Source organism: Bos indicus, chromosome 2 (genome assembly GCF_029378745.1).
Source record: "Bos indicus isolate NIAB-ARS_2022 breed Sahiwal x Tharparkar chromosome 2, NIAB-ARS_B.indTharparkar_mat_pri_1.0, whole genome shotgun sequence".
Lineage (NCBI taxonomy): Eukaryota > Metazoa > Chordata > Mammalia > Artiodactyla > Bovidae > Bos > Bos indicus.
Genome location: NC_091761.1, coordinates 112047146 through 112061588, shown reverse-complemented (window position 1 = coordinate 112061588; position 14443 = coordinate 112047146). Strand labels below are relative to the sequence as shown.

At 45.0% G+C, this 14443-nt stretch overlaps 1 protein-coding gene across 2 annotated transcripts in view; it reads left to right on the top strand.

Annotated features, from left to right (window-relative positions):
- The window catches only part of SERPINE2 (serpin family E member 2), a 70570-nt gene extending 56188 nt beyond the window's left edge, over positions 1–14382 (top strand). For both annotated transcript variants that reach the window (XM_070773129.1, XM_019977721.2), the window contains exons 5-9: positions 4913–5111; positions 7119–7219; positions 9384–9470; positions 12511–12594; positions 13751–14382. In XM_070773129.1, the coding sequence (XP_070629230.1) occupies positions 4913–5111; positions 7119–7219; positions 9384–9470; positions 12511–12594; positions 13751–13788 (509 nt within the window). In that variant the 3' untranslated portion in view covers positions 13789–14382. The remainder of the gene's footprint in view (positions 1–4912; positions 5112–7118; positions 7220–9383; positions 9471–12510; positions 12595–13750) is intronic.
- Positions 14383–14443: the final 61 nt, after the last annotated feature.

The window sequence follows — 14443 nt, the reverse complement described above, 5'->3', positions numbered from 1 at the left end:
AACTGAGACTTGGAGTTCAGGAACTTGCCCAAATCCCAGAGCTAGTGTGTTGGAGCCAGGGTTTGAATCCAGGTCCTCTGACTCCAGATAATTGTGTCTTTAACCTTTGCCCTCTGTAAAACCATGCTATGAAAGCGGTACTTCCATGATTGGGTGGACAGAGAGGAAAAGTGTTTTTTCACCCTGGTGGCTCAGACGATAAAGAATCTGCCTGCAGCGCAGGAGACCTGGGTTTGATACCTGGATCAGGAAGATCCCTTGAATGGCTACCCACTCCAGGATTATTTCCTAGAGAATTCTGTGGACAAAGGAGTCTGGTGGGCTACAGTCCCTGGGGTCACAGAGTCGGACACGACTGAGCAACTAACACTTTCACTTTCAGTTTCCACAAGCAAAGATAAGCGTGGAAGGGGGCTGTCTATGGAGTCTTCCTAGCTGACATTTGTCATCTGCTCCTGTGATGAGAAGTGGGGCCAGGGAGAAATGGAACATCAGGCAGCTTTGAGCGACTAGATGCAAATTGATTAGCTGTTATTCACCTTACTGATCAGTTAACGATGTATCCCCTCGAGGCTGGATTCCCTGGTAGAAGTAGCAGCTCTCGCCCCACCTAAAACACATTCCAGCTCATAACTTCATTTTTCATGACCCTGATTCTCACCAGAACAGAAAACACTTCTAGAAGTGGTTAATGAACACCTCCGGGTCCTTATTTCATGCAACGGAGCAGTCCTTTATTAGCAACTTCCCAGATTTCACAGTTTCCAAAAATGAGCTCTACCAGCATAGGAACCTAATGTTTTCTTTGAGAATTAAAAGGTTTATTAGGAAGTGGTTTGTTGTTGTTTTTTTTCTCTTTCCCATCATTTTCAGTTTCTGCTGAGACCATTTTATGATGCAGGGGAAAGACACAGAATCTCATCTTGGATTCTCCGGCAGCCCTGAGACAGAACCTGGGTGAGAGTGAGGTCCACGTGTGTCCTGAGCTGAGACCAGCACCCCAGGTGCCTGGGCAGTTCCACAGGCAGAAGCATATGGTGGGAACAGGAGACACCAAGTGACTCACGAATTGCTCGAATAGTTCTTCCTCAAGGAGAGCCTGTCATGTCCTCCTGTAGTGTCATGTATTCTAAGAGCTTCACCATTTTGTCATATTACTGGTGGCTCATACGGTAAGGAATCTGCCTGCAATGCGGGAGACCCAGGTTCGATCCCTGCATTGGGAAGATCTCCTGGAGAAGGGAATGACTACCCACTCATTCTTTCCTGGAGAATTCCATGGACAGAGGATCCTGGCAAACTACAGTCTATAGAGTCACAAAGAGTCAGATAGGACCGAACCACTCACACACACACAGCTAAAGGTGTTTCTTACATACCCTGATAGCTCAGTTGGTAAAGAATCTGCCTGCAATGGCAGGAGACCCTGGTTTGATTTCTGGGTCAGGAAGATCCACTGGAGAAGGGATAGGCTACCCACTCCAGTATTCTTGGGCTTCCCTTGTGGCTCATCTGGTAAAGCATTCCCCTGCAATGCGGGAGACCTGGGTCCAGTCCCTGGGTTGGGAAGATCGCCTGGAGAAGGGAAAAGCTACCCACTCCAGTGTTCTGGCCTGGAGAATTCCGTGGACTATATAGTTCATGGGGTCGCAAAGAGTCGGACACGACTGAGCGACTTTCATTTCACTTCACTATGTATCAAAGTTCGCAGTCTCTCTCACAAAGAGTCAGACAGGACTGAGCGACTTTCACTTCACTTCACTATGTATCAAAGTTCGAAGTCTCTTCCTTCATCAGGACCTCCCTCCCAACCCCTATCTGGAGAAAGGGCTTACTGGAGTTCCTTGTCTCAGATACAGCGATTAGCAAAGGTCATCCCCAAAAAACAGTCAAGTGAAGATCACGAGAGAAACTCACTTTCTCTTTTCTCTTATCCTTAAATGTTTTGTCCTTCTTGGTCATTCAGAGGAGGAGGAAGAGGGGCCCAGCATTCACTGGGCACCCACCATGGCCGGGCCCTGCTGGGAACCTTGTTTAATCACTAAGTTGTGTCCAACTCTGCGACCCCATGGACTGTATAGCCCGCCAGGCTCTTCTGTCCATGGGATTTTTCCCAGGCAAGAATACTGGAGTGAGTTGCCATTTCCTCCTCCAGGGGATCTTCCCAAGCCAGAGATCAAACCCATGCCTCCTGCATCGGCAGGTGAGTTCTTTACCACTAAGCCACCAGGGAAACCCCGCTGAGTACCTTGTATATGGCTTCATTCATCCTCACAATGATCTTGTGGGCTACACACTTTTTAACTTTTTATTTTATATTAGAGTATAGCTGATTAACAACGTTGGGATAGTTTCAGGTGGGCAGCAAAGGGACTCGACCATACATATACATGTATCCGCTCTCCGTCAAGTCCCCGCTCCAGACTGCCACTTAACATCGAGCAGAGTTCCCTGTGCTATTACAGTAGGACCTGGTTGGTTACATTTTTTCATACTTTTTATTTTCCTGATCTCTCTGTTCTCCAAACCAGGAGGCGCACAGAGGTTAAGGAGCCTCACCAGGATCACCGAGGTCTTCTTCTAAAGTTGGAAGTGTTCAAGAAAACATTTCAGAATTCCACATAATCTAGAAATGCTGGGTTTCCATTCACGTAGTTAATTCTTACAGCTGTCCCATTGCATGGCTAAGGTAAAGGTTTCTTGGGATGCTCAGGCATACTCTGTGGAAGGCTCTTTTCCTGGGATGCTCGTGGCCCCTCTGGGCCCCACACCCCCGCCCTGGGCTTCTCCCCAACACCCGCCATGACTGCACTCGTGCTCTCTCTGATGGGCGATCCTCAGTTGTCCTGCTTAGTTTTGTTTTGAATGTTTCACATGGGATTGTTGTTGTTATGTAGTCACTAAGTCATGTCCAGCTCTTTGTGACCCCATGGACTATAGCCCACCAGGCTCTTCTGTCCATGGGATTCTCCAGGCAAGGATACTGGAGTGGGCAGCCATTTCATTCTCCAGAGTCTTCCAGACCCAGGAATTGAACCCAGGAATTGTCTCCTGCATTGGCAGGCAGAATCTTTACCACCAAGCTGCTAGGGAAGCCCCTTCACATGGGATAAAAGGATTCTAAGATCAAATAAATTTAGGAAACCTGGGAATAACTAGAGTTAAACAGTTTTCTTCGGGACCTCTCAGAGCCTTTCTTGAACTGTTGTGTATTATGAATGTGCAAGAAGGATCAAGTGTCCGGAGCTTCCTGGGATGTGGAATTCGTTTTGTCTACCAGGTGTCTTGCAGGCTGTGTGTTCTCTAGATGACTTTGTGAGAAGTGCTGGTTTAAATCACTCTTGGGTCTTTATTAGTAAGCACGGGTACCGTAAACTATCAGAAAGCCCTCATGGTAATTACCGGAATGGATGAAGAATGAGTAGGGAGTCTGGGAGTGAAGGAGGAGTACCTTTGGGTTTAGACGTACTGAGTCATTATGGAGCTCTGCTCCACTTCTCAGCCACGTGTCCCTTCTTGACAAGTTAGTGTCTCTAATTGTAGCCTCCCTGGCTATAAAATTCTTCCCTGGTGGCTCAGACAGTAAAGAATCCACCTGCGATGCAGGAGACCCACGTTTGATCCCTTAGTCAGGAAGATCCCCTGGAGAAGGGAATGGCAGCCCACTCCAGTATTCTTACCGGGAGAATCCCATGGGCAGAGGAACCTGGCTGGCTACAGTCCATGGGGTTGCAAAGTCGGACATGACTGGGTGACTAACACTTTCACTTTCACAGCTGTAAAATAAGACTGCTTAAATCTACTTTGTGGGGTGCTGTAGATTCTAAATGTGTTGGCATAATTGGTGTGGGCCTGGCACAGAGTGGACCCTAAACAGGGGAAGCTGTTTACTACACCCCCTGCCATAACTCCTTCACACACACAGAGGCTCCACCAAAAGAATCATGCTTAGGCAGCTCACATTCACCCCTTCATCCATCTGATACAGGTCAACTTCTTACAAAGCACTGTATTCTATCTACATGCCTTGTGATCTGGTTTAATTCTGCTTAGATTTAGTGTGGCCAAAGGCATTCTAGACATGTCTAGACTAAAGAATTCTTTACCAGGGAAGGAAAAAATAATTGCCCTTGTCTTTTATTTTCTAAGAAAGCTGTTTTTGGAAGCTTTCATAAAAACAGAAAATGAAGGGGGAAAGCAGTGAGTGCTGTGTAGACTAACGTGGCTGGGCATTTATTTGTCTTCTAGAGATCTTATAATACAAAAAATGAAATAAAAGGCGAAGCAGTTAGGACCCAACCACCTGACACACTCACCTGAATGTTATCACGATTTTGAAAATGAGCTGTTTCTCATCTTTTAAAAATACGCATATGGTGCCTGAATATCAGTTGTCTTCTTACTATTAAAAGGACAATGGATGCCCATCCTTTGAAAATGAAGTGTTTGTTGATGCCTCCTATGTGGTATGTGGTGGGGGCTTCCCTGGTGGCTCAGACAGTAAAGAACCCGCCTGCCAGTGCAGGAGACGTAAGAGACGCAGATTTGATCCCTGGGTGGGTGAGGAAGATCCCCTGAAGACGGAAATGGCAACCCAGTCCAGTATTCTTGCCTAGGATAATCCCATGGACAGAGGAACCTGGTGGGCTCCAGTCCATGGCATCACAAAGAGTTGGATGCGACTGGGCGACTCACACACACACTATATGGTAGGTCCCGAAGATTTGAAAGATTCAAAAGGTGAATAAACATGTTTGGGAAATGGGCATATAAAAAATGGAGAACGATAAAAGTATGTGCCCCAAAGTAAACACAATGAAATAAATAAAAAACTACCCTGGCTATCAGCAACCGCTCATGCCCCTTCTGGAAGTCACCAAGGGTGCCCTGAACCTGCCTCTGATTTCTTTAGGGTCTACAAGCACCCCCAGTGGCCTATGGTACAACTTTATCGAGCTGCCCTACCACGGCGAAAGCATCAGCATGCTGATCGCGCTGCCAACAGAGAGCTCCGTCCCACTCTCGGCCATTGTCCCTCACATCAGCACCAAGACCATAGACAGCTGGGTGAGCACCATGGTGCCCAAGCGGGTGCAGGTCATCCTGCCCAAGTAAGTAGCCCCTGTCCCTAAAAGAGAAAACAGCGGGAGCCCTCGAGCCCTGGGAGTGACTGTGTCACATACCGGACAACCGAAGGGTGACGCATCATGAAACCCCACTTTATTTTGCAGATATTGCATGGTGGGAATACAAAGCTATGCTTTTGTAGAAGTTGGTTTTCAATCCCTGTGCCTCTTCTGTGGCAGGATAATGATGATGGGGAAGCAGAGAAAACAGCCTGATCACTAAGCCCTCTACCAGACCACAGGCTGCTGTGCCACTACAAGGGTTTATAGTATATCTCACTGTTCATAGGGGGCTTCTCTGGTGGCTCAGTGGTCAGGAATTCACCTGCCAGTGCAGGAGATGAGGGTTTGATCTCTGGGTCGGGAAAATCCCCTGGCATAGGAAATGGCAACCCACTCCAGTATTCTTGCCTGAGAAATCCCATGGACAAGAGGAACCTGGTGGGCTACATCTATGGGGTCGCCCGTTGGATACAATCGAACACACACACATGTATACCTTCCAGTTCTGATAGCTTTTAATTCTCTAATCACTGAGATAAGCAATCAGAGGCATATATTCATAATAAGTATTATAGTAATCCTCCCAAGAGTTTTTTGTTGTAAAATAAGCCTTCACATAAGGCAATGCTTGCCATAAATGAATAGGCTGGTGATGTACATAAATTATAATTGTAAGTAAATTACCATTACAGCCCATCTGTGATGGGTCTGCTCACTTACCCTTGCTGCTCTCCCACAGGACGTGATAAAATCTGGTAAACACATCTTCTGTTGACAGATTTAATAACTGACATTTACACATGTATAGCTATAATGCCAGATAGTCCAAGCATCCCACAAATCCATATCATATGCAAAGGAATATCGTTCCTAATGTTTACCCCTGTTTTAATGATAAAATGCTTCCAGAATGCAAACACTTAACTAGCAGGAATGTATCTCCTCCCTTTGACCATCCACAACCCCAATAACCATGGTGGTTCTGTGGTTGGATACGGGGGAAGACTGTAGAATACTGAACACTTGTCAAGACCCTGTTACCGAGTCTACTGCTCATCAAGAACAGACCAATAAAGAGATGAGTTGCTGGGGCTTCCCTGGTGGTCCAATAGCTAAGACTTCCTCCTCCCAATGCAAGGGGCCTGAGTTCAATCCCTGGTCAGGGAACTAGGTCCCACATTCCACAGTTAAAGATCCCACATGCCGCAACAAAGATCAAAGATCCCAAGTGCTGCGGCTAAGACTTGGAACAGCCAAATAAATATTCTAAAAGAAAGGGAAGAGAGAGAGAGATGAGTTGCTGGAGCAAGGAATAGCGACTTTATTCAGAGAGCCAGCAGACTATGAAGATGGTGGACCAGTGTCCCAAAGAACCATCTTGCCTGAGTTAGAATTCAGGCTTCTTTTATACTAAAAAGGGAGGGAGTAAAGTTGAACATTTCCTGGTTTCCATCAGTCTCCAGAGGGGATGTGTCAATTTCTTCCTCCCTGCAATCATTCAAAGGTGGGCCTGGCCTATTTCCTATGAGCTAAACAAAAGTGTGTTAGCTTAGTGTTGATTACCTGGGAGGCAGGGTTCCCAGAGATGGGCCAGTAGGTATAATTTAAACGTAAAGGCAACATCCCTTTAGCAATTAACTTGTAAGAGAATACAGAGATTCTTTCCTATCGCAACCCTGCATCTCCCCATTCAGCATAAGAGAAAGTACTTCCATAGCTCTTCCTCAGGCTAGAATGGGGAGCCTGTTGCCCACGAGGTTGAGGACCCCCCTACTTGCTGTTACTGTTCCGTTTTGCCATATATATGTTTGAGAGATGGATCGTTCTCTACTTACCTGGAACTTTAATCTTGGGGTTAAAATTTAAGATATGACTGTTCAGAGTATACATTTAAAAACATGTTTGTAAACATTTTTTCCCACTGGCATTGAATATATCATTTTGTATCATTTATAATGATGTTCCCCCTGTTTTCTGCTTTTGTGCTAGGTTCACAGCCGTAGCACAGACAGATTTGAAGGAGCCGCTGAAAGTCCTTGGCATCACTGATATGTTTGATCCATCAAAGGCGAATTTTGCAAAAATAACAAGTATGTTCAATTTAGAATTTGCTCTTAAACTTGAACAGTGTGTTATAAACCAAGTTTCTGATTTGTTCAGGAAGAAAAGGTCAGCATTAGGGATGTGTTGCTGTGAAACTCTTCAGGGTTTCATTGGATGCCTCACTGAATGACGCTGCCGAGCCTCCATCACTTATATCAGCATGAGTCATGCATCCCTTACATTTCCCATGTACATTTCATGGGAAACCTACGTGACTGCATGCATTTAAAGAAACATTTCATGTATTGTTTCCATTACCTAAAAATTTGGCTCTTAATTAGATATTAGTCTCTTCTTTTTCCAAATGCACAATTTCCCCCTGTATTTTCCAATTTTCAAGATCAAGAATGTTTGAGCTCTCAAATGGCTTAACTTCCACCAAACAACTGCAGGTGCCAGTATGTGCAAATAGGATTTTGGCATCTCAATCCCATTAATCTGAAATATAAATTCAAAGGAGGCTGATTAATTGCCTTTGCCACACCATCTGGGACACAGCTGGTATGATATCCCTTCATTTGCCAGTTACATGTAATTTTTTTCCCTAGAGTCATATCTCAATGTTTGGTCTTTGTCTTTTTAATTGATAGCACAGCCAGCTCCTTCCACAGACAAGACTTAAACATTATTTGTGCTCTATTTTGTACTTTTCCCCCTGAGTGATAAGAGAATAGTTCAGTACCAACCTCAGTTGCCTTTTAGTGAACACCTGGGTACCTGTCGTGGGGATTAACGCGACTCCCCTGGTAAAACTGCAGCTCCGTGGATGTTCTGAGACTCTCATCCTGTGTTAACCAAACTCTCTTCCCTCATCCAGCTGCATTAGTATCACCATGTCTGAAATTCACGATCGTGGGTCTGACTCAGACCTAGAGTCAGCGTCTTTGCTTGAACAAGGCTCCTCATCCCAGTGAAGCTGGGGAAGTGCTGTTTTACCCTGCACTTTCCCCTTCAGGATTACGCATTGTAGCTTACATACTAGATACCTGTGACAGGGTATTCACACGGGTTCCGAGGGAGGAGCAGGTGCCAGAAATTCTCCTGAGACGTCCTGTTTAACCGTGCAGGTGACGAGGGCCCTGGAAATGTGTCTCTCATTCATGATCAGTCACATTAGAGCCGAGCACCAGTGCAGACGGTTTAAAAGCAGACAACACAAAAAGCACTTTTCTCCCTTTGCACCAGACCCATCAGGGTCAACATTAACTTCTGTTTGCATTCTCCTCAAACTCTGACCCCAGTGGGTGTTGCTGGAATGGTGAGATTTGCTGAGAAGGAAAGGGTGTTCAGTAGAAGGTCCCAGGGGCCTAGCTGCACTTCTGAGCCTGGCTCCTCCTCCTCTGTCACTGCTCTGCCCTTAAGTGAGGGACTTTTGTTAGGAAAAGAGGGCTCTTCCTCTGCCACTAATGAGCCATGTGACTGGGGGACAGTTTCTTAACACTCTGGGCCACAGGTTCCCTGTGTGTAAGTGCTATGTTTTTTCTGGATGTGAGATTCTGTAATTGAAAAGTAATATTGTTGGCTTGCTTCTTCCAGAAAACTAGATTACCTTTTTAAAGCTCCACTCTTTTTATTTTTTTAATAAAATTCTTAAGTGATGGGAGTTGAACCGACAGAGGCACTAACACGCTTGGGGTCCCGGACTCCCTGCTGTGAAGTGAGGTCACAGTTCACTTAGCAGAGACTGAAATTCACCACAGTGACAGTCACCCTACACCCTTCCATCATGGGGACTGTCAGAAGTCACTTCCTCTGACACTTCTTTGTTTTGATTTTTGGGTTTTTTTAAAATTTATTTTTAATTGAAGGATAATTGCTTTACAATATTGTCTTGGTTTCTGCCATCCATCAACATGCATCAGCCATAGGTATACATATGTCCCTCCCTCTGGAACCCCCTCCAACCCCATGCCATCCCTCTAGGTTATCATGGTTTGAGCTCCCCGCGTGTCATACAGCAAATTCCCACTGGCTATCTATTTTACATATGGTAATGTATATGTGGCCATGCTACTGTCTCAATTCATCCCACCCTCTCCTAGCACCTTTTAAGGACTGAAACTTGCCGTGGCTTCAAAATTACTTCTCTCACCCAACCCAGTGGCCTGCATATCAAGCAAATGCTGTTTCTGTTTTATTTTCTGGAAACAGGGTCAGAAAACCTTCATGTTTCTCACATCTTGCAAAAAGCAAAAATCGAAGTCAGTGAAGATGGAACCAAAGCTTCAGCAGCAACAAGTAAGTAAGCCCTGGGTCTCGGGGCTGGGAGCAAGTACACCCAGTTCCTTCATCAACTCAGCTACTGTGTCCTGAGCCGCATTTCTAGCCAGGCATTGCGGGTTGACCTCGGGAGACAGTGGTGAATTTGGGGAAACCCGCGTCCGTGAAGCTCAGGGTCTGTTACATTATGGAAAGTACTTCAGTAGAAATTCCTCCAGGACAGGGGTCAGCAGACCTTTTCCGTCAAGAGCTGGATGGGACCTAGTTTATGATTTTGTGGATTGTACAGGCTCCCTCTCCACTTCTCAGCTCTGCCTTTGCAGTGTGAAAGCAGCATAGACCGACTTACAAGCAAATAGACACGGCTGTGTGCTAGTACGTCTTTCTTCATAAGAACAGGACCCCTCAGACTTGACCTAAGGGTGGTGCTTAACTGACACCCCTGCCCCCACTCTCAGATGGATCAAGCATATTGTGGCTTCTTACTGGCAGTAAAGCCCCATCTTCATATTGAAACACAAAATACTAGCAACTACTAATAGGAAAATAGCCAATTGAGTCTATCTAGGACCAAGTGAAGAATTAGCAAGCAACTGTTGAATTCTGGCAGGATTGCTCCGCAGCCTTCCTCGATAATTAGAACTTCCACATTTGCTTTCTCCTCAATGGCTCATACAATGAAGGAGAAAACAGAACAGTCTTAGGTTGGTTTTTGTACCCCCTAATTATCCATATGAAATTGGATGAATAGATCTGGCCAAACTCTGTGAACTCATAAACTGACTGTCTTAGCTTTACTTGTAACTGGGTCAAATATTTCTGGTCATTAAAATGTACCATTTGTACTCAAAATAGACCCTTTATTGCTTTTCTAGAATAAACATTTAATTTTTATTTCCTTAAAATAACATTTAAAACAAAGAGCTAGAAAGTGACATCTAAATTTTGCCAAAGTTATTGAGAAGTGTTGCCAATTAGTACTGTCAGGACCACCTACGTAAGTTGCAGGGCCCCGTGCTAAGTGAAAACATGGAGCCTTTTGTTCAAAACTTACTAAGAATTTCAAGGACTTCCCTGGTGGTCCAGTGGCTAAGACTGTGCTCCCAATGCAGGGGGCCTGGGTTCAGTCCCTCCTCAGGGAACTAGACCCCACACGCCACAACTAAAGATCCTGCATGCCACAGCTATGACCCAGTACAGTCAAATAAGTAAATAATACTTAAAAAAAAAAAAAAACAATTTCAAATCAACATCCACAAAGCACTAGACCAAGTATACGGCCACTGTGAGTGTGGGGTCCTGTGACGGCCCAGGTCACATGCTCCTGAAGCCAGCCCTGCTGTGTTAGTCTGCTAGGACTGCCATGGCAAGCTACCACAGAGTAGGCGGCTTAAGCAAAAGAAATTTACCTCTCATTTCTGGAGGCAGAAGTCCAGTATCAAGGTGTTGTCAGGGTCGGTGTCTCCTGAGGCCTCGCTCCTTGGCTTGCAGACGGCCACCTGCTCGCTGTATCCCCCCCATGGCCTTTTCTGTCTGTTCACATCCCTGGCCTCTCATTCTCTTCCTGTAAGGGCACCAGTCCTGTTAGATTCGAGCCCTACCTTCACGGCCTCATTTAAACTTAAAGCCTTCCTGGGGCTTCCCTCGTGGCTCAGTGGTAAAGAATCTGCCTGCCAGTGCAGGAGACACAGGTTTGATCCCTGATCCAGGAAGATCCCACATGCCATGGAGCAACTAAGCCCGTGTGCCACAACTACTGAGCCTGTGCCCTGGAGCCTAGGGAGCCAAACCCACTGAAGCCCTTGTGCCCTGGAGCCTGTGCTCCCCCAAAATAGAAGCCACCTCAATGAGAAGCCTGCGTACCGCAACTAGAGAAAAACCTGAGCAGCAACGAAGACCCAGCACAGCCAAAATAAAGTTTTAAAAATTTGAAAATAAACTTAAAGACTTCCCTAAAGACCCTGTACGCAAATACACTCACACTTGGGGCTAGGAATTCAGCAGACAGATTTTGAGGGATACAGTTCAGTCCATATCTCTTACTGACTCTTGCTTTGATTGTAATAACCCTAGGTTGAGTTTGTCTAAGCATAGCTACAGCTGTTACCCTTACAACATCAAGCCCAAGTTATTAAGGCTTCCCAGGGGTTTGAGGAAGAATACTGGGCCATTGCAGCAAGCATGGGGCAGTTATGCCAGGTATCCACCCTTCTGCAAGGCCTTATCACTGGCTTATTAGATCAAAACTACCATTGGGAAACAGGGCAGAGGAAACGTGTCTAAGACCATAAGCGCAGATACGTTTGCTTCCAGTGTCCGCACCAGATGAGCTGAACAGCAGCGTCAGGCAGTAGGCCCCAGATGAGCAGTCTACACTGCCAATATGAAGAAAGTCTAGATGATGAGCTCTAGGGAGAAGGCACAGACAAAATGGATAAGTGAGCTGGTCCTTGGTACCAAGAAAGGATCTGGATAGGCCAGAAGGACCAGGGGCCAGGCCTCAGCTAGGTAGATGGTATGAATGAAGCACAGTTCATAGTAACAGTGAATGTGCGTTGGGTGCTTATTAAGTGGCAAACACTGTTAAAGGACCCACCTGCCTATGCAGGAGGTGCATGAGACACAGGTTCAATCTCTGGGTCTGGAAGATCCCCTGGAGGAGGAAATGGCAACCCATTCCAGTATTCTTGCCTGGGAAATCCCATAGACAGAGGAGCCTGGTGGGCTACAGTCCATGGGGTTGCAAAGAGTCAGACACAACTGAGTGACTGAGCACATACACACACATTGTTCTAAGAGCTGTCATATGTTTCAGTTCATCCTCATAACAGCGCTACCTGGAGTAAGCATGGTTTTTAAAGGAGATGGGCTTGTGTGAACTAAATGAGGCAGATTGGAAAAGGCCTGGCCCATGGTGGCTGTGCCGTCAGTGGTGACCACAGGGCCTGTTGTTTCATGGCCAGCCTCTGGGACAGGAATGATGTCCTGCCTTGAATTACATGCTGCCTTTGCTGGCCTCATGCTGGGTGTACAATGGGTTTTCCTTTTCTTCCTGCAGCTGCAATTCTGATTGCAAGGTCATCACCTCCCTGGTTTATAGTAGACAGACCTTTTCTGTTTTTCATCCGACATAATCCTACAGGTGAGTGATTGCCTTCTCCCATTGTTCTGTAGCTGTGAGTTAACTCCAGCAGTGCAGCTTTGAATCCCTCTGCCATGTGTCAACAAGTGCCAACGCTTTGAGTCATGTAACTGCCCCCTTTGCAGAGAAAGGAGAATCAGACTGTTTTTACATGGTGTGATGGCATCTCTCAAACACAGGATTTTAGGTTTTGTCTCTTTGCTTTTTTTTTTTTAAATATCTGAAGAGCTCTGCAGTCCTTTGGGGCTTTTTGACATCTGCTGACTTTTTATTTTAAATAAATGCAATTAGGTAAATTTTTCAGGAAGCTACATGTCCTCAACCTTTATAAGGGCACCCTGCTGTTATGACCTGAGAATTGTTAGTTCAGTCAGTCTTAGCTCCGTGAGTCATGGCTTCAGAGTTGGCACTGTCTTTTAGCTTCATCTTTAAAGTTAGAATAACAGTAATTCCTACCTCTTAGTACAGTTATGAAGAATAATTAAGACTGTCTTTGTAAAGAGGTTGTCTTCATGTTGGTACAGAGTAGAAACTAACATATTCTAGCTTTTATTCTGCTTTTGATCGATAACCTAAGCTGCCTCCTATCCTTTTATCTCATTGCACTTTAATCATTATAATTAGTATGCTCCTGAGCCAAACAGTCCAAATGGGAGCCTCTAGCCACACGTGAGACTTAGCTTTTTAACTTTAATTAAAATGAAGGGCTTCCCAGGTGGCTCAGTGGTAAAGAATTTACCTGCCAATGCAGGAGACTTGGGGTCAATCCCTGGGTTAGGGAGATCCCCTGGAGAACAAGTGGCAACCCACTCCAGTATTCTTGCCTAGAAAATCCCATGGACAGAAGAGCCTGGCAGGCTACAGTCCATGGGGTTGCAAAGAGTTGGACGTGACTTAGTGACTAAACAACAATTGAAATGTAATTTAAAATTCAGTTTCTTAAACCACATTTCAAAGGCTTAATAGCCACACGTGACCAGTGCTACCATATTGGACAATGAAGATGCAGACCACTCCCATCACTGCAAAAAGTTCCATTGGATAGCATTGCTTAAGAGCAGTGGGGTTAAAGACAGCCCAGAAACCTCCCCTTAGATATATCTTCCATCTTATCTGAAGGACTAGAGTTATGTATTGTTTCCTTTTAATTCTCTAGGTGCTGTCTTATTCATGGGGCAGATAAACAAACCCTGAAGAATATACGGAAGGAACCATGCAAAGCAAAGACTACTTTGCTATGAAGAAAAGACTCCTTTCCTACATCTTTCCTAGTTCTGTTAAATATTTTTGTACATGACTTTCTTTTTCAAAACTAGTTCTTAGGTTCAGAGACTCAATGATGCAGCATTTCTGTTCTGGGAAGTCTTAAGTGGGGTAAGGGGCAGGATGGTGGAACACTGTACTGAGAAATGAATAGAAAGGTTTCAAAATGTCTAAAAGATTCTTTAAACTACTGAGCAGTTACCTAGGTTAACAACCCTCTTGAGTATTTACTGTCCAGTTCAGGATTTTTGTTTTGTTTTGTTTATATGTGTGGCTTTTCAGAAAAATTTAATCATTGTGATGGGGGAGGGGAAAAAAAGGACATTTTATGGTAGCTTTTACTTTTATATGAAAAAAATATTATTGGCCTTTTAAAAAATTTTTTGGGTCTCATCCAAAGTCTTGAAAGTAATCTTGCATTACTTTGGGGGTAGAAATAGTGAAATCTTTAGCTTCTTTGTGTGTTTTTGTTGTTGTTATTTTATATAATGCATGTATCCACTAAAATAAAGTTTAAAAAACTAATGTCTTGCTAGACAAGGTTTGCTGTTGTGCAGTGTGCCTGTCAACTACTGGTCTGTACTCT